The sequence below is a fragment of the Lampetra fluviatilis genome, chromosome 36 (genome assembly GCF_964198595.1).
Source record: "Lampetra fluviatilis chromosome 36, kcLamFluv1.1, whole genome shotgun sequence".
Classification (NCBI taxonomy): domain Eukaryota; kingdom Metazoa; phylum Chordata; class Hyperoartia; order Petromyzontiformes; family Petromyzontidae; genus Lampetra; species Lampetra fluviatilis.
This window is the reverse complement of record NC_136310.1, coordinates 1,661,291-1,680,467: the sequence shown is the minus strand read 5'-3', so window position 1 is coordinate 1,680,467 and position 19,177 is coordinate 1,661,291. Positions and strand designations below refer to the sequence as shown.

The 19,177-nt window shown below is 51.1% G+C and overlaps 1 protein-coding gene across 3 annotated transcripts in view; it reads left to right on the top strand.

Moving 5' to 3' along the window:
- LOC144945017 (histone-lysine N-methyltransferase MECOM-like) overlaps positions 1-19,177 on the top strand; it is a 247,443-nt gene that overhangs the window by 92,718 nt on the left and 135,548 nt on the right. For all 3 annotated transcript variants that reach the window (XM_078873180.1, XM_078873181.1, XM_078873182.1), the window contains exon 2: positions 590-1,143. In XM_078873180.1, the coding sequence (XP_078729306.1) occupies positions 590-1,143 (554 nt within the window). The remainder of the gene's footprint in view (positions 1-589; positions 1,144-19,177) is intronic.

Sequence of the window (19,177 nt, the reverse complement as noted above, 5' to 3'; positions counted from 1 at the left end):
ACACCCCCCCCCCCCCCCTGTTCAAGTTCGGGTTCAAGACCTTGCCCTTTATTGGTCCATCTATAACTGGCTGCCACTCTCTCTGTCTACAAAATAAGGGCCCACTGTTTCTGTAAAGCATCTTAAGATGGGGTCATATTTATATGGTATATAAATCCACGTTGTATTGTGCACAAGTGTTCGGAGACGTTTCTGAGAATAAGCACAATTTGAAGACGTGATTATTATGACTGTTGTTAAAAGTAAGTGGGCTTGAGCAGAAGATGTCGCTAGAAGGGATGATGGTGGGTGGTCGAGAATAGAGACGGACTGGTAGCCAAAGGAATTACCATTCCTAAGAGGACATCTCCCGCGGAGATGGAGCGACTAAATTGGCTCACGTTTGGATGCTGTAGGTAGATTGTCACATCACAAGATCGTGATCGATGGGTGACGGCTTGCGGAAGCTTCCATCCAGCAGTAGATGCATCATTGCTGATAATGATTGTATAATCACGCTCCCGATTGCCGACCACCACCACCCTCTGATACCACCACCTTCACTCTGAATTGACAGCCAAACTCTGCACCCCCCTCCGTGTCCCCACAGCGGCCGAGATGATGAGCGACGTCATCGCCGTGTCGGAGGAGGTCGCTTACGAGCACTGCGACGATGACGACGAAGACCACGTCAACGATGAGGACAACATCGACAACATCAACAACAACGGCAGCGGCAACAGCAGAGCAGATATCGGCCGGACGGTTTTCGTCGAATCCTCCGAACCGGAGGCTCACGATCGCTTCACTCCTCCGCCACTACCCCAGCATCGACTGCACCACGATCACCACCACGAGCATCGCCACGATCATCACCACGAGCACCACCACGAGCACCAGCAGGAGCAGCAGCAGGAGCAGCAGCAGGCAGTGTCGGAGCAATCGGAGGCGGCAGCGGTGGGGGGGGCGGCTTCAGCCACCCAGGTGTTCGTGGTGGACGAAGCGCCGGTGCCCCGGGAGCTGGAGGTGCGCGAGTCGAGCGAGAGCGGCGCGGGGCTGCGCGTGTGGGCACGCGGGGGCATCGCGTCGGGCAAGCGCTACGGGCCGTACCCGCCACACGCTGCCCGGACCCAGCACCTGGACGACCTCCGCCGCTGCTGGGAGGTGAGCACGGACAGCGTGAGCGGTGCGAGCGGCGGCTGCGGCGTTCGCGCCGAACTCTCGCGTGTCGTTTGTCGTGGATGTTCCGACGCTTTAGCGTGCCGCGTGCTTGGAAGCTTCTTGAGTTCCGCGAAGTTTTGCACGTTAGGCTGATCAACCGGCGGCTTAGCCTGAGAACGTATCGGAGGGTACTTGTGATCATGTTTTGATGGTTGGTGCGCTTTACCAATGAGCCAGCCAAATGGGTTCGTCTCTTCCAAATCTACCTTGGCTGTGGTGCATCATGAAGGTATGGAAATCATTTAAAAGCCTACTGCTACTTACGTTTTTTTTCCAGCTCTTCTGTGCCGTTCTCTGTTGTGTTTTCCGGTTGTGCCGCGCGTTGTGTTTTGCACGATGTCCGACGCTTCTCTCCACGTGCCGGCGAGCTTCTTTACGAACCGAATTGAGCTGCTCACTTTCTTGCCTATCGGGAGTCAAGACCCGGAAACGCCACCGGCAGCCGGTAGCGCCGTAGAGTCGTGGTGATAACATGAGCTGCTCGGTGCAGTTCCTGAAGAAGCTCCCCCAGCACGTGGAGCGAAACGTCGGACGTACTGCCGAACGACGCACGGTACGACACGAGCAGCGTGATCTTCCTGGCAACCATCCATCGTTTTCTTTGTCTTCTTGTTCTCATCATTTTATAAGCACAATATTGTTTAGAGTGAATATTGATACGAGGTGGCTGTGTGGCCCAGAGAGCACAGAGCTGACAAACACCCCCTTAGGTCCTGGGATTTGAGTCTGGGTTGTGCCCACTCGTGTGTTTACACTGAGGTGTGAATCATCATGAGGTGATGGTCTGAGCCCTGTCATTAAATCACCTCCGATTTAGCGCGGTTTCGTCTACATACGCTGCGAAAGAAGTCCAACATACATACGTACGACTGTGCAAAACAAAAACATTGTCATTTTAAACGTAGGCTTTTCACTATTTAAAACTAAACTATTTTTTTATTTTACCAGGTAAGGCTCACTGAGCGATGTAGCTCTTTTTCAGAAGCTACCTGGCCACAAATGATAGCTCAACGAAGTGGCTTATCATCACGTGGACATTTATAGCAGCAGCCAAATACTGTAAATCTAATTTGGCCGAGGTCCCAGCGAACCAGACCTTGCTGTCGCGTTCTAACTAGCTTCACCTGACCCCTGAATCTCCGAGTCCCCCTCAGGTGTTCACTGACATTATGTTACACGTCCATCGCAACATTTGCTTTGAGTTTGAGTCATTCACCTCCTCACGCCTCGACGGAAACAGCCAAGAGGGAAGAGGGGGGGGGGAGCCCGAGATGAGAGATGTTTCACGCTGCCATGGCCGCCATGGCCGCCCGTTCACGCGAGTTCCTAAAACAATGAGAGAGAAGGCGACAAAAGGGAGACGACAGGTGCCATTGTCCGCGCAGTGTGTGGGCGTCGTGAGAGCGGTGTCCGCCCGCTCCAGAGAATGTGTTTCAATTTCAAAAACAAGGTGGCATGAGAAAGAAAGAGAGACAGAAGCAGGTGATGTTGTGGTGCCATGGACAATGTCCCTTTGCGAAGTCTCCAGTCACTGTAAAAGATGACACATCCTTCCCCTCTGTGGTCGTGCAGAAATGGTGTTGAAATGATAGTGCACGGTTTCCAAAGGTGCAACAACATCAACAACGTAAAAAGAAACAATGCAAACGTTTATCGTCACAACCTTCCTTTGCACTGCAACAAAAAGAGTGTTAAAAAGGGAAGGCCTCACTCAGATGGGATTATCACCTTAAGGGTGCGGCTATCTTGTATGTTTTTTTTTTATCAAACCTACAAATGTGAGTGGCCTAACATGGGTCCATAGAGCCTACACTAGGCCCAACACAATTTGACACTTAGAGACAGACCCCTTTATAACCCACATCATCAACCACCGTTGTGCAAACTGATTCTTTTAATTCAAGGTCTGGCAGACCTCTCTTAAAAACAAGTGGCCTGGACTCTGTCCGTGAGATCTACACGGCCAAATCCGGTTCAGATGAAGTGTGACCACTTCAAGAAAATGCTGCTGTTAAACACTGGTCTGGAAGAAGCTTAACCTGCATGATCAACTGAAAGAAAATACCGATTTTTTATCGAGAAAATTTGAAGTATATTAGTTCATTGGGCTCTGACGGCAATACGTTCGACTCGCACAGAGCCACCTCAGCTCTAATTAGAATTATAGCCACCCATAATTGTCCCATGAACGTTCTCTCATCCAAGTAGGTCGGTCCTTGTGAATCTACAACTCTCCACGGGGACATTAAAACTCCCCGGTTATTTTTTTTTGTATCAGTTGCGCAATGGAGACAGCGCACGCCGCACACGTGACTCTCAACTCTTCCCAGTGTTGCGAGATGCTCTCTGCTCCTCATGCCATGGATACGCTCCCAGCTTTTGTGTACCTCAGTGCTGACAGCCCTAATCCTCGATGTGGCCTTGCCAATAGTGTGCCTGTGGTGGCAGGGACCGGTAAGTCGCTGGTACTTGGGGTCGTAATTACGGGGTGGGGGGCTGTGCTGGGTTTGGTTGCGGGGGGAGGGTGGGAATGGGGGGGGGTGTTGAGATTTGGTGGGGGGAGGGGGACAGCTGCTCCTGATATGAGCTTCCGCACGGTGCTCATGGCCCTGTGTGACCTCGAGGCTTTAATTATGAGGCTGTCAAAATAAACAGAGGGTGACCCCGGGCCATTGGCAGGCCTCAGCTGCCAGACGTCTGCGCTGCCCAGACGCAGCAAATTCCTCTCCAAATTGCATGATTTGCTCGTCTGCGAAACAGCGCGTCTATGCCTTTCTCTCTCTCTCGCCTTTTTTTGTTTCTACTCATTTAATTATGCAATCACACGATCGCTTGCGTGCACACGCTCGTGGGGATCTCAGAAGTTGTTGAGAGGTAAATGGTGTCCGTTTTATTTATATTAAGAGAAAATAACCTTAATTACGTCGTAAAAATTAGCTTCAGGTTCTTAAATCGGCGCTCCAGTTCATACATTGTTGGTTGGGGTCCTCTGTGGGCTAAGAGTGGCGATAATTGATAGCCAAGGACATTTCTGTATTTTCTTTCGACACACAGTCGTTCTGCTAGATCGTCTGTAGGGGATACAGTGTTTACCCCCTCGCATGCGTGTGACTTTTCTCCGGGCACTCAGGTTTCAACCCCGCACGTACACTATCATTAATTAGCTGAAAACATCTTTAGATATAGATGACCGCAGAGCTTGGGCAATTGTTGACGGCGGCTCAGCCGAGCGGCTTCTGCTGTGCTTCACTGCTTGTCATTGTGGTTCCTTCCTCGCGCCTCCCCGAGTCCGTTCCGTCTCGAGCGAGCGAAACGCTGCGCGGAGCCACGCTCTCAAGGCAAAATGATCTACGGCTCGTTTTTTGTGGCTGCTCGCTGTTGGTGGGGGGGGGGAAACTCGGCGATATTAAATACATAATAAGGCCGCAGCGTTGAGGCCACGCTGCACAGCACCCAGGGTTGTGGTAACGTAATTCCGCACTCACTTCGGTTTATTTTTTATTGCCCTTATCTGGTTTGGATGCAATCGGGAGCTGAAATCAGTCCCCCCAATTGAGGCTAAAGAATCAAAAGAGAATGAAGATGGAGAGCAAGGTTTGATCGTATCGTCGGCTACGTTTTATTATCATGATCTCTCCGCTAAAATTCATTAATTAAGTGTGGAAAGTCCACCGGGGGGGGGGGGTGGGGAGGTAAGCAAAAAGAAAGTTCCCACAAAGCTGGGACAACACTGACAAGCCGTCAGGGTTGTCCTTTATTAATCCGGCGCAAAGTATTTCTTTAATTTATTTTGGAGAGGGCCCCAGTCGTCGGAGTAGGAAGAAAGCGTCCCTTTGTAAACCCGGAGTGGATCGAGATTTCTCGCGAGCTTGAGTGAATTTCTCGGGACCCACTTGAGCCTGGAAATTGGCGTGTAGAGGAGGAGGAAAAACCCCCGCCCACCCTCCAGAAGGATGAGGAATGCCATCGCGTGGGCCCAATCGTCCCAAATTGCGGGGTCACGTTGGAACTCTCGACGTGTTTGAGGAACGAAGCTTGCTGGTGAGGTTGCTGCTTTAAGCCTACACGATTCATCTACACGTGGTTAATTCACGTATGTATTTCTATCTGTTGAACTTCTTTTACACCGTACGCAGCCAACCGCATTGACGAGATGTTTACTAACTCATCTGGTATGCAGGAGGGTCGTGGGTTCAATCACGCCCGTGATGCTTGCTGTATATTTGGAGTGTGCGTGTCTCTCTCCCTATTATTACGTGATGGCCAGGTGGCTTCTGAAAATTAGCTCAGTGGGCCTTACCTGCTAAAATAAACGTAAGTTTAGTTTTTAGTTCAGTTTAACCGTGCGAGTCAAATTCAGCGGTTGACGCGATCACACGCATTATCGCCACCCCTCCTCGCAGAGGCTCGCGATTCTAATCCGGCAGGCTGCCCCCCGGTCAACGCTGCCGTTGTGTTCAGCATAAAGTAAAGATGCCTGGGTAGGTGGTTGCGCGAAGAAGGTCGGGCCGTTGTGTGCTGCCGTCATGGTCCAATTTAGAAGAATTGTTCTGAATTGACTCTATTGGCAAACAGAGCAATCGTCACGCCCGCTGCTGTCGCCCCGTGAAAACTTGGCCCAGGGCCCTCTCGAAAAGGATCGTTGAGGCGCCAGGCTCTCCTGCATAAACAAGCGTAATAGTTACGGAAGGCGAATGCCCAAAATCTATTTACTGACGAGAAATAACGAGAACGGCTTTATACGCTGAGGAAGTCGACGTTGAATGTGGAATTCCCGTTGAATCCGACAGGATTACTTTGGGATTCCTGCAGGATCTGTTTTGGTCTCTTATGAGATCCCACAGGAATATTAGGTTCTCGTTTTAACAAACAGGATGTCCTTCTCGCAATTGACTTAATTTATTAACCCCTGACCCTCAGCTGACACCACCGTATATCCGTATACTGGCCAACCTCCTCAAGTACAACGAATGCAACAGTTCCTCATCAATGGTCTCCTATCGTCACGATCATAAATTCTGGCACCAAATCGCACTTCTCACAAGCGTGGCAACAAGTCCCCCGAGTGCCCCACGGGTTGAAGTCTCAAAGTTGACGCTGAGTAACTGTCGCAGCACCCGGCCAAGAGAGTTTGGTCACTGGCCCTGATGGTTTCCTGTCGTCAGATTACAGACAGCGAAGCAGAGTTGAGCCTGGAAATTGGTTTGATGGGGAACGACCATGCTTAACATATTGTCGTACGACTGCAAGTTGTTGTACTCTACTCGTTATGCTCCTTATCCTTAACCAACCCAACCAGCCTGGTGAAGTATGGTCAAAGACGGTGACCTCCCAACGACCCTCGTCTGATGGTGGATTGACAAAACTGCTGTAAACGTACACGGCGATGTGTCACTCCGTCGTCGGAGTTATTCGAACGATTGTGAAATCTCCTGCGATCCAATCGGCGCCCTCGGGGCGGATCGCCGCGCGCTCCCGGTTCTCGCGCGGAGAAACTCCTTCGGGAGCGACGCTCCGATGGGCACCCAACCCCGGCGCTCCGCCCGTCGAGCCTCCTGTTTCATAATCCCCGGATAGCGCGCGCACGCGTATGAAAGCCCCCTTTCATTCGGCTCCTCCGCCTTCCGCCGTCCGCGTTGACTTCACTTAGAAGTCGATGCACGGTGGCCGAGTCTCTGCTGGAATGCTGCCCTCCTTTCTTCTCTTCATTTCTCCCACCCCTGACCCCCCCCACCCACTCTACCAAAATCATCTGCTTATTGGACGAGTCCAAAGCTAATTGAAGCACACCTGGGGTGAGTGAGTAGGCTCGAGCGACTTATTAGAGGGCTTTGGGGCGTTTTTGCTATGCTCCAGAAGCGTGATGTAAATTTCCTCAACACACCGATCGATCGACCCGCATACTTGAGTGTGGGACATAGCGGTGGTAAGTTCCATCATCATCTGTCTCGTTAAACACATCAGTTTGGCTCGTTACACCTTAATATAGAAAGGACTGTAGAACCTGGGCAATGTTTTTTTGTTTTCAATCAAGCATGATTGCGCACGCAATAAAACATTGATTCAATCATCCCGTTCTGTAATTGCCACCCTTAAGTAATCTCTTATCCTCTCTCTCTCTCTCGCTGTCTCTCTTTCCCTTTCTTTTGAGCTTTCTGTTTTTCTTACTCCTAAATCACAGCCGTGGGAAGCGATATTTCTGTACTTTTATTCCGGTGGTCATGATCCGGTGTATTCTGGCTCTGCTCATTTCTGCACCTATTGTTGAAAAAAAAGAAAAAGAAAAAAAACTAAAAACCCCCTCCAGGTGGACTCCCACGAGGCTCTCCCCCGCGGCACCGCCGGCACAGCCGCCGGTAACGGAAGGGTCAAGCGTCGTTTACGCCGGAGACCGGAGTCGGAGTCTCGCTCGGCCCCGCGTGCACGCACGCGTCGGGTGCGACGGGGCGTGGGAATGATCCTCCGTGGGTCCTGCCGGGAGCGTCAGCTCGAACCCCCCCCCGCACAATTAGCGCACTCTGACCCCGCCGCCATCGTCGCGGTGGCGGCGTCGACGCTCGCACGCGCCACAAAACCCTCCGGCCGTGCCACACCTGGCCGCGGCCCCGTTGCACCTGTCGCGGCGGGCAAGTTCGCGTTACAAAACAAGAGAGAAGAGGGCCTTTTGTCCGCGTGCCGCTGATCGCGCATGGAACGGTCGGGGTGGGTGGTGGACGGGGCGGCGGTCCGGTGCTGAGTCTCCGCGCTCGGAGGGGCGCAAGAGCCGGGCCGGACGCGGGGTTGGATCACGCCATCACCACTACCACCACTACCACCATCGCCACCACCACTACCACCACCAGCGCCACCCACCACCACTGCCACCACCAGCGTCGTCACTGCTTGGTGATGGTTTTATTTTCAATTCATTTGTTTTGAAGACCACAATATATATTTTTTGGTCACTCAAGCCTTCAAAACGAACCCCTGTGACCCCACGGAACATATTTTATTCTGGGTGTACTCTCGGTGAAGACGGCAATCAGATCTGAAAAATTGTAATTGTTGGGTAGTGCCGATGCGGGTCTATGCTACCGTCAGGCGATGCTCACGCGGCTTTGGCGAGACACGTTGGTTCCTGCGATCGAGCGAAGTTCATTATTCCGCGCTGTGGATTCACGAGCGCTAGGGCCGTTTGCGTGGCTTTGTCGCGTCCCATTCGACAAAATGTATACATGTTTTAAAGCCTGCCAATCTTTTTTCTAATGACCGGATGGATTGCCACGGTGGGGTGGGTCGGCTGGGGTTCGAGCAGTGCTTCATCAACCCGTCGATTGATACCGATGATGAGGCTCGCATCACATGCATTGAATGGCGTTGCATAATCATTGATTGTTATATATGTGTTTACTCGTATGTGTTTGATGCATGGCTTCCTGTGCTTGCTGGAGGCTGGCTACTTATTTCGCTAAGACATTCACAAAATAATCGATTCCCTGCATTGAATCGCCTGGGGGGGGAGCAATCGTCAAAGACTGTTAAGGAAAGTAAGTTAGGCCTGTGTATGGCGACAACACCACTGAGAGGGACGGTGGCTCATGGTCGAGACTAATGACGGAGTAGCAGTCGATGAATGGAATGGCTGCGAGGGGACGCCCCACCGAGGAGATGCAGCGGTGTAATCCGTTCAACACGTAGGCTTTCGCGACCAATATTATTCATAATCAACGTTTTTGGGTTTAGATCGCGTTATTTATAAATGTGTCGTAACCCTCCATCACCCGACACGGCCAATCAGTAAAAAAGTGTCACGTTGACGAAAAACAAATAGTTCACTGCTTTAGCCCACCGGTGTGTTGAAGCGTGAAACCACAACATTTACAATTTGAGTACGACGTTTCGCTGGTAATTGCATCCAGCATCATCGGGCAATTCGCCAGAATGGTGAGGCTCTGCTCTGTCTCCCGTTCTTATATAGAGCAGCAAGCAGGGTGACGTCATCATTAATCCGATATCGTGCAGGTGCTGGAGTAATCGTAACGATGCAGGCTCCTGTGGTACGGCAGCAGCGCAGGAAGGGCCTCATCATCATCACCACCCATTGGATTGTCAATGGGTGATGATGATGGTGTAGAGTCGGGGGCAGAATATTTAAAACACCCGAGTTTCAGACGTTTTCATAAAGGTGCCAGAATTGACAATTGGGCTTTTTAAAAATATAAATGAGAAACCCTGACACAGACGTCATCACGAGAGTAATAGCCGTGTCGTCTCCCCCACCGCTGCTGCTGTACACTACTACCCTATCATCCTCCTCCTACTCACCCCCCTCACCCCACCAGCCTTCGGCCTCCCTTCATTCCTGAGCACACCCGAGGGTGAGACGGCCTGAAATCCTTCGCTTTAGTCCAACGCCCCTGGGAGCGACTCGCCGCACGCCATTAAGTTGTCTTGAAAACGAATCAAGCGCTTCACAGCCGAGTGTAATATTGAGCAGGGATGCTCTGGGATGGCATTAGGCGGTTGATGGATGAGGGCGGTGGGGGCGGCGGGAGGTTCCGTCTCTTCTCGCTTTGTTTTGCCACGGACGAACCTCTTGCGGTCACGTAGGTTCGTCGCGAGGTTAATTTACTCGCCACATGCCGCGGACGATTAATAAAACCAAAAAAAAGTCAAGTTGAGTGTGCGCGCCGAGCCAAGGGGGGCCAGAAGGTTTGGCGGCGGCGAGGGGTGGCTGCTGTTAAAGTTCAAGGTTCGTCCGTTCAAAAAGCCAAACTTTTGGCAGTCAGGCGTGGAGAGGATGGCCCCGTCATTTGCGAGGCGGTGTCAGGCTCAGGTTACTCCTGTTCCCCAAGATCTTCACTCGGTCATTCCTCCACAGCCCGTGTCGAGGGGTCTCGGTCTACCAGACGCTTGACTGCTTCATCTCAGCCACCACCACACAGTTCAATCACCGTACGCCATACACACTCGCTCACTCGTCTACTCATTCGCCCACTCATCTACTCGCTCGCCCATCTACTCGCTCGCCCACCTACTCGCTCGCTCACTTACTCGCTTATCTACTCAATAACTCATCTACAGTATTTACTCATCTACTGACTCATCTATTCACTCATCTGGTGACTCATCTACTCACTCATCTGCTCACTCATCTGCTCACTCGTATACTCACTCGCTCATCTACTCACTCACTCACCCACATACTCTACCAGCCATCACGTGTCCTGCCCAGAATCACCAAGAGCTTGACTGATTTCATGAATGTTAAATGTTGCTATGTTAAATGTTATATATATTAAATGTTATATGTACTTTACAACGATGTTGCAGCGGTTCCATGTAAGCACCTTTGTCTCGCCAGCAAGAGCGACGGGGGAGACCAAGCTGACCAGGCGTGCAAAATGTTGACCTAGCATCATCCCGTTTCCCGTGATGGCCTTAATAGGTGCTCGCTAACAATATAGTTTTTGTCTCCGTGGTCCGTAGGGGTTAACGGGGATTCCGTTGTTAATCGAGAGCACGTGTGCTTTCAAAAGTTGCCAAAAAAAGTTTCACGCTCGGAGCAGAGTCAGATTTTGCCACCAGTTTTATGACCGTTTATAGATGAAGCGTGTGAAATTATAATTGCCTATAAATATTCCCGATTGATGGATGGTTGGATTCGAAGATACATCATCAATATGTTTCTGCTTTGTTGACGTCACGTAAACCAACTGAAAACAGAGAGTTACGATGCCATGCAAGTCACTGGCACCCCATTTGTATCATCATTATTTGAGCGAGGCATGCGATGGGTGCGTGCTTTGTGGCCTTCTATTGGATATATTTATTAAGTGTTTGTGCAATCCACTCTCAAGCCATCACATTCTTTCCTTGTTTTCTTTATCATTATTAACAAGCTCGACTTGGCCGAGACTAAATTGTCCACAAAGCTACGAGAGCCAACGTGCGCTTATTAAACGGATGGGAGGTGGGGTGGGGGACGTATCAGTTTAAAATCCACGACCCTTGCCACACACGGTGTGGCCGTGCCTGCTAAAGCAGCACCGTAAATCGAGACGGTTGCAGTGAACGCGTCCCTCGGACGAACATTTTTCCGTTATTTTTCATTTTCTTGTTGTTGTTGCTGCTGCTGCTGCGGCCGGTAGCCTGGCCGCCTCTCGCGGTCCTGCGGCTCGCTTTTCGGGGGCCTCTCCGACACCCGGGAATTGACTTCCAAAACGGCCGGCCGGATCCGTGTGTCCAAGCGCTCATTAATCAACGTCAAGAAATTGGGCCCGTTAGAACAAGGGGCATATTCTTCTGGACGCTTCGCGCGGCAGCCTTTGCCTTCCCATTGTTTACCTCTTTCTGATTCTGCGATCGGGGATGAGGCTTGGATCAAGTGAGATTAGTTACCCCCTTCAGATTTTCTTTGCTTCGAGTTCAAAGCTGTTCCCTGCACCCCATCAGCCTGCGCCAGCACCGTCTCTTCTCACTCCCTCTTGCCCTCCGAGTCGTCTCCGCTTCTGTCCACTCTCCTTCCTCCCCCCCTGTTCTTTTCTGTCTCTCGCTCGTCTCGAGTAATAATAATGGCGCGCAGTATTCTCCGTAGCTTTGTGTGCGGCACTCAATGTGGGCTCTTGGCTTTGAAGAGCGTGGATGCTGCCAAAGGGCGGGTGGGGCGTGGGGAGGGGGGGGACGTTTGTGCAACGATGATAAAACTCAGAAATTGAGTGGAGTCTGATGCAATTATTTCTGCTCTTGTTTATGTTTCCACTTTTTATGGAAACGTGTTTTGCTGTTGCTGTTGCAGTATTATGCGAGTTGAAGGTGCAAGTTGCAAGGCAGATGCGGTTTTAAGAAATGCGGACGGGGAATAATAACGTTGCAATCCTCTCTGGGCTTCCCGACTGAGAACAGAGACTCGACGCATGCGTCAATAATACTGTGGCCTTAAAATAATATAAACACATGTATGTGTGATAGGTGACGCTGCGGGCAGTCGCCCTTGTTTATGGCGAATTGTGTGCCATGAAGAAGACACATTGCCCAACACGTCGTTGCCCCATTATATATATTTGGCCTTTTAAGACCACACACAGACACAATGTCGTTATTGACAAACGTGTCGAGTATTGTATTATGTTAATTGTGCTTTGTGCACCACTGCCAATGTAGCAGCAGTAGCATCACGGAATCGTTTGTTTGAACAAATGGTCACATATCGCGTGGACTCCTCCTAGCTGGACCGCACTAAAGTAAGTGTGCGCATAGTGTCCTTGATTCGTGACGAAATCAAATGAATTGCATGAGAAAATATTTATTTGTCTTGAATCGATATTCCAACCTCCCCCCTCCGCCCCAAAAATAATACAAATTCGGGTTCTACGGTGTTATTTAAAAACTAAAAATTATTTTCCCAACTTACAACCAAAATGATTTTATTATAAAGCACAGCCAATTGGATTCATCTGGTCGAGTTCGTGGTAACAAAGCAATATCTATTTATTTAATTGCTCGTTTATTTATATTGGATATTTGCTGTGCTGCGCTGCAGCTTTGGGAATCGTATTTTAATGTGCGTGCGGGAGTCTGTGTCCGAGACTCCCCGCGCTCGCTCACTCGCTCACTCGCTCCGTAGTATTTTGCTGCTTGAATCCCGGCCCAAATCACTTTGGCCTCTCTTTAAATGCCCCTCTTTGCACTTTCCCATACCCCCATCGCTCGCCCTCTCGGGAAGAGGTCAGCACGAACTGAGATTCGGCCAAAAAGCCGAAAAGGGGAGACAGCGAGAGAGAGAGACACACAAAGTGACTGACGTATCCAACTTTGGTGCGGTGCCCGCATTGGACGGGAGTGCAGCCGCACTGCGTGGCTCCAGTCACACAAGTCCCAGAAGAGTGTCTCCGTCTCGCCTCGCAATGTTATTAAACGAATGAATGTGCTCCCCCACTGACCATCACGCCTCTAATCGCACCATCATTGCCCGGCCACGTACATTCTATCCTCCCCCTCCTCCCAACCCGGCCTATAAACAATAACATCGGCTGGTTCATCAGCATGAAGCAAGCATTGCCCAGCCAGTGAGACCCCCCCCCCCCCGTGAAACCGGTCCGGAGTGTTGCTTACGTTGAGAACAACACTGCCGCAAAGACGCAGTCCCGCAGCGCCGTCCAGCCGATGGATTGCGTCAAAAATACTTTGACGGTTTAAGAGGAGAGGCAAATATGGTTATGAGGAATTATTTCTCTTGTTGTTAGTCCCACGCTTCTCCCCCCTCACCCCGCCCGCTGATCCCCGCGGCCCTCTGGTGAAATGTCCCATCAGTCTTTGCAGTTTGGACGGACGCTCAGTGCAGAGATCTCTCTCTCTGCAGGGAGGGTCAAGGCGCCGCGTGATGAACATCTCCGCTCGTTTATTTGCGAGGCTGGGTGTCGGCCACCCGCATGTCCGCGGTGGTTCGCCGTGGAAGATCCCGGGACTCGTCACACAAAACAAAAACAAAGCTGGGAGGAACTTTCATTTCCTTCTGATTCATGAGCGCGTCTTCATATGCCAGGTTGTGAAACACGGAGCCTCGGGGGATGGGTGATTTAATTCACTACCGGCGTCAAAAGTTAGAAAACACTTTTTTTAAAGATGTGTTTTTTGGCGCTATGTGTGTAATGGGGTGACTATGACCAATTCACCGCGAATGCGTACGATCTCATCAGATCTCAGAAGCTAAGCAGGACTAAGCCTGGTTAGCAGAAGAGCTGTGGGTGAACGCCGATGCATGTATTTCTAAGAGGGGTCCCATCGCGTGATAATTAATCGGTATCGGGGCTTCCGCGAGTGATTCGCATCCGTCTTATGATGCAAGTTGCTGCCGTGAGTGCGACAACTGCAAAACGTTGCGCGAGCGATCGCGTCATTGCGTGCTTTGTCACGCGTTCACAAAATATTAGTAGTTGGTTTGTGAAGTAAATCTCATTAAACACGTTTGCACGATTGGGTTAAGCATCACACTGTTTTCTTTACGGTAAAGTACGTGGAAATGATGCTTCAATGGGCATTTGTCATCCAGGCACAAGGTGTGTGGGCTGACAAGTAACGTTTACAGGGGGAGGGGAGATCTATTTGTAAAAAAATTTACTATATATTTTTTATTTTTTTTATTGTTTTATATAAATATTATTTTATTATTTCCCTTCTACGTGACTTTACCGAAAGAACCAAGAAAATGAATCCCTGCAGTCACGAAAGCTTTAAATCAAGAACATTGTTGCTGTTGAACATCTTATATATTGCAAAGTAAGGGAATTATGCTCACAACGGTGAATCGAATGGTTGATTCAAAGTAATCCTTACGCTCGCATATACATTACGTACACGTGTATGCATGTACGTACGTATGTTGAACATCTTTCGTATGTAGCTAACCGTGCTAATCGGAGGTGCTGATGGCAATAAACCAATCGCGAGTTACGCGAGTCACACGCAAATCGTATGCAAATGTCCTGCTCGTGAAACGTTGAGACCGATGCGAAGAGAACAACAACACTGGGGACGAACGAGAAACGGGAAGGCGAATACGAGACGGACACGGATGGATCCTGAAACCGAACTGCGACACTGAATCGTAACGATTTATTGAACTTCTCGTCGCCAGGAGAGAGGTGGGAGGAGTGCGTGGGTTTGAGGTGAGATCCTACTTTGCTCTCACGCGCCACCCTCCCCGCTCCGCTTCCAAAGCTCATCAGGCGAATAGATTTTTCCACGATTAGATAATCAACTGGAGCGGGGGGGGGGGTCATGAAGCGCACGTGCGACAAAATGCAAACACGATCTTCGGTGCCAGGTCGCGAGCGGTATCGGTGGTGTTGGCGAGTTGCGAGCGGAATGCAATGGCCCTCTGGATCGCGGGAGGTGAGATTCGCGTTGTGGTCTTGTCACCGCGCGCCCAGAGGGACTTTGCTCCATGGGGTAAGGGTCCAGGTATCCGGACAACGAATCCTGGTTTGCGGCAAACTTTCCTCCAATGTCCGTCGGGTCAATTGGTGGCCTACGCTGCTGCACGTGACTGACTGCAATCTGGCAAGCGTGGGGGCAGCAGTGAGGGCTGGTGGATCGCCACGCGCAAGTTGCGAAACTCCCCTCCCGCGGTTGTCAAAGCGGGTGGCGTACTCTGGGTTTGCCAGGAGAAGGCGGCACTGCAAGTGCGTGCAGGCTGTGTCCGTCTGTGTGGGGATAGAGTGTTGCGCCCTCGCACTGGTGGGTTTCCTCCGGGTGCTCCACTTGCCTTGTACATGAATGGAGTTGGCCATCAACCCAATTTATGGCCACAGAGCTTGGGGCGGGGGGTGGCGTCCAGAACCAGGTCAGATATCACTCGCCACTGATGTTAGCCGTGGCCGGGAATGAAACTCACGTGGGTGCGTTCGTGGTGCAGTGTGTGCTAGCCACTATGCTGCCGTTGCTCCCCTATTGCCGTCAATGTCATTGTGATTCTTTGTTCGTATTTATCTCCTTGCTGGATGGAGGCTTATTAGGGACCGAATGTCGTACTCACGATGTCGTTCTTCAATGTCGTCTTATGCAATCGCAGCATTAGGGAACGTTTGTCCTCTGGGGTTTGTCCTTCACTTAATGTGCATCTCACTCTCAGCTGATGTCCTCAGTTTAATCTCGAGCTGTCCGTTGTCTGCCATTGCAAAGGCTACTCCAGGCCGTTTGTATATTTTTTAAAATCTCACAAAAAGTGCCTGTGAAGTCAGACTCTCGTTCTTCTGTCCCGGTGTGGTAACAAGAGCCGTCAGTTATGTTTAACAGCGTTCATGGAAAGTGCCACAGACTCGGACATCCGTCACTCACTCACTCGCTCTCTTGCCCCGTGATAGCACGAGTCATTCAATCGGCAGCAGATACAAAAAAACAACGCTGTCTGTGAGGGTTTACATTTACGAAAGCAGCAGGTGACTGCGATTCGCAACTGTTTTATCAGAAAAATAAAGCGAACTTTGGTTTTTGCAATCAAAATTAACAAGGGGTGGGGGGGGTAGGTTGTTGGAGTTTTTTTTTGTAATCTTCAGCGGAAGCTTACAACTGGGGGGGAGGGAGGGTTAAGCGATTAGGAACACAATTGCCCTTATAACCGTCGAACGCCGATGGAAAACATTCACAAGGTCGGAGAGAAATATCCCACGTGCCCCGTGTTACGACAAAAAAAAAACCCTGGCAATGAATGGCCATTTAAGGATTGATTAGATAGCATCCCGCCGGTACAGATGACACTTTTGTTGCCGCCAATAAACGATAACGGGGCAGACGCACGATAGCCGTCGACATGCCAGCCGCTGATAATTGGATTCGTTTTATGGCTTATCGATTTTGCCGCATTTGCAAGCGCCTTCTCGGATACCCACAGTGGGGGCACAAACATCGCAGGCGCTGAAACAATGAAAAGAAGGATAAGGAGGACAAGTTGCAACCATCGTGCGGTCGACGCTGGGCGGACAGGCGAGCGCACGCGTTAGACGAGGAGGCGAATTTGCTGACGAATGAGTAGCGGCGGTCGTCTCTGAGTTTGTGGAACGACACGTGGATATTGAGCTGAAGAATCTTTGCACGCGCGGGTGTTGAACTTCTCTCGCTCCGTACGTAGCCTAACCGTGCTAGTCGCAGGATGCGGGGAGGAATGTCTCTTCCAGTGGGGTCCTGGTTGGTGGAATGTATGCGGCACTCCACATTCTTATGCCGGTCTATCAGCACTAAGTAGCAGAGCCTCGCCAGGTGGTGCATATTTAACCAACTCCAGAGCGACGCCGACGACGATGATGATGATGAAGAGGGAGCAACCTTGGTTAAGATGTGAACCCATGCCCTCCTGCCTAAAAGCCGTGATCCTCTAACAACTAAACTGTCCCTCCCCCTAATAACCGCAAGTGGGATTTGCCAACATTCGGTCATTGTTCCTGTCATACTCCATGGACGGCAAATTACTTGCTTCGCCGAGGATGGGCATTGTTTGTTTGAAGCGTTTAGAATGAAACCCAAAGTTGCATGGAAAGTGAGGCTGCACTTTTCTTGGGAGGGTGGTCTTCATACCGCAGTGGATTGACCATGGCTGATGATGTTGATGAATGTACATTTACTTAAAACACCGTGATATATATTTTCCTACTTATACAGACACAGATCCTCCCCCTATAACCCCTTGCGGGAAGTGCTGTTAGCGAGCACCTATGAAGGCCAGCACGGCACACGAGGGGGTGGGTTGCCAGCACCACGCGCAGCCGCCTTTGTTTCCCTAGTGGCGATGTTTACACACCGCGCCAGGTACTCATTTAAGGCTGGGTCGAGCCAGGGGAGGCGCAGGACGAGTTGAGATAATCGTCACTGGTGTTGACCATGAGCGGGATTCGAACTCGGGTCGCGCCCGGGTTCGTAGCGCACCGGCCACGCTACCGCTCCCCTTACACACACACAGGTAGACACGCATTTTAGCGGTGGCCGCTGCAGGCACCTGTAAATGTATTGCACCAGGGAATAGAAACGGTCCAAAACCTCAGAGCTTCGAGGGATCTGTCAGTGCCTTCGCTGCGTGGCCTTTAGGGCAAAAATCCCACGCCGCGCTTGGCTAGCACCACCGAATCCTGTTGCGGTCAACACCAACAAAGGGGGGGACAAATAAAATTGTATAAAAATGTAACGTGAGATGGCAGCACCTGCAAACACGAAACAACAAATAGGAGAGAGAACGCGTGAGGTGGGGACAAGTGGGGGGGGGATAACAACAGGAGGATGGCGGGCGGTGAGTAAAGTGGTGGGAAAAGTGCGCGCCTTGGACAAACAGCTTACGACGAAATGAATATGGTCAATAAAAATCCTGCCGCACAAACACAGCGCGACTGAAGCCCCCCCACCCCCCCCCCCCACCACCACCCTACTCCCATCATTTTCTGGAGGGACAGAAACTCGATGGCCAGTTTCGAGTCGAACCACGACTCTGTATCGTGGCTCGACGGGGTCCGCGTGAGAAAATAATTTGCGCTTTGCCTCGGCGATCGATGGCAGCCCCCGCTGAGCGGATGATACCTCCACCGCCGCCGCGTTTGATCGTCGCTTATCCCACCTTGAGAGGGCCCCCCCCGCGTCTCCTCTCCCCCCCCCACCACGTTGTCCAAGCGGCTCCGCCTGTCCGGGCCACAAACCGTGGAAGCGTCATGGGCTGCTGGACACCCGTGAACAAGATCCTCGTAACTCATCGGACTCCTCCTGTAGTCTAAATACATATGCTGAGTCCGATCAACGCAAATACACAACTCCTTTCTGCGCGAACCACAGACAAGTCGGGATGTTTGTTTTGAGTCCACGACGAGCCCAGTTGGCTCGTTCCAGCGCGGGCATTATTAGCAAGCCTGGAAGCAATTCCCACTGTTGGATCGCCGTCTTATTGACGAGAGCATTGCCCTGTAAACTCATCAACCGTTGCACTGGATAATCGTGGCTAAAGTCGAGTCGAATTTGAACTCCGTTCGCTTTGCTGTTTCCCCACAATGCTCCCTGGCAGGCAGGGTGTTGAATGTCAACGGCGTCTCCCCTGCTCGTATTTTACGCGTGGATCCCAGATTCTAGTAGCTCCTACGCCAAAGCTTGATCATTCCTGGGGGGCCACCGATGATGCTCTCACACATTATTTGTCGACGGATGATGCTGCTGTTGCCGCTGCTGCTCCTGCTTTGGCGGTGGTGCAAACGAACAATTAAACGACACCAACAAAAAACAAACTTTCAGCGCATTAGTAAAATAGTGCGGTGTATCACGGGTTGGTGGATCGTGCAGATTCTCCTGTTCCGTGAGACATTCCACCTGGAGTGGTGTCCACGAGTCTGGGAGGGACTAGGGCGGGGGTGGGGGGTGAAACTTTGGAGCAGACGGTAGGGGAGAGACTCACTGTGGGGGCAGAGTTTGGAGGTGACGTGTACACGCTCCGCAAGCAGCCGCGTTAGAACTCGTTGGCGAGGTGTGGTGA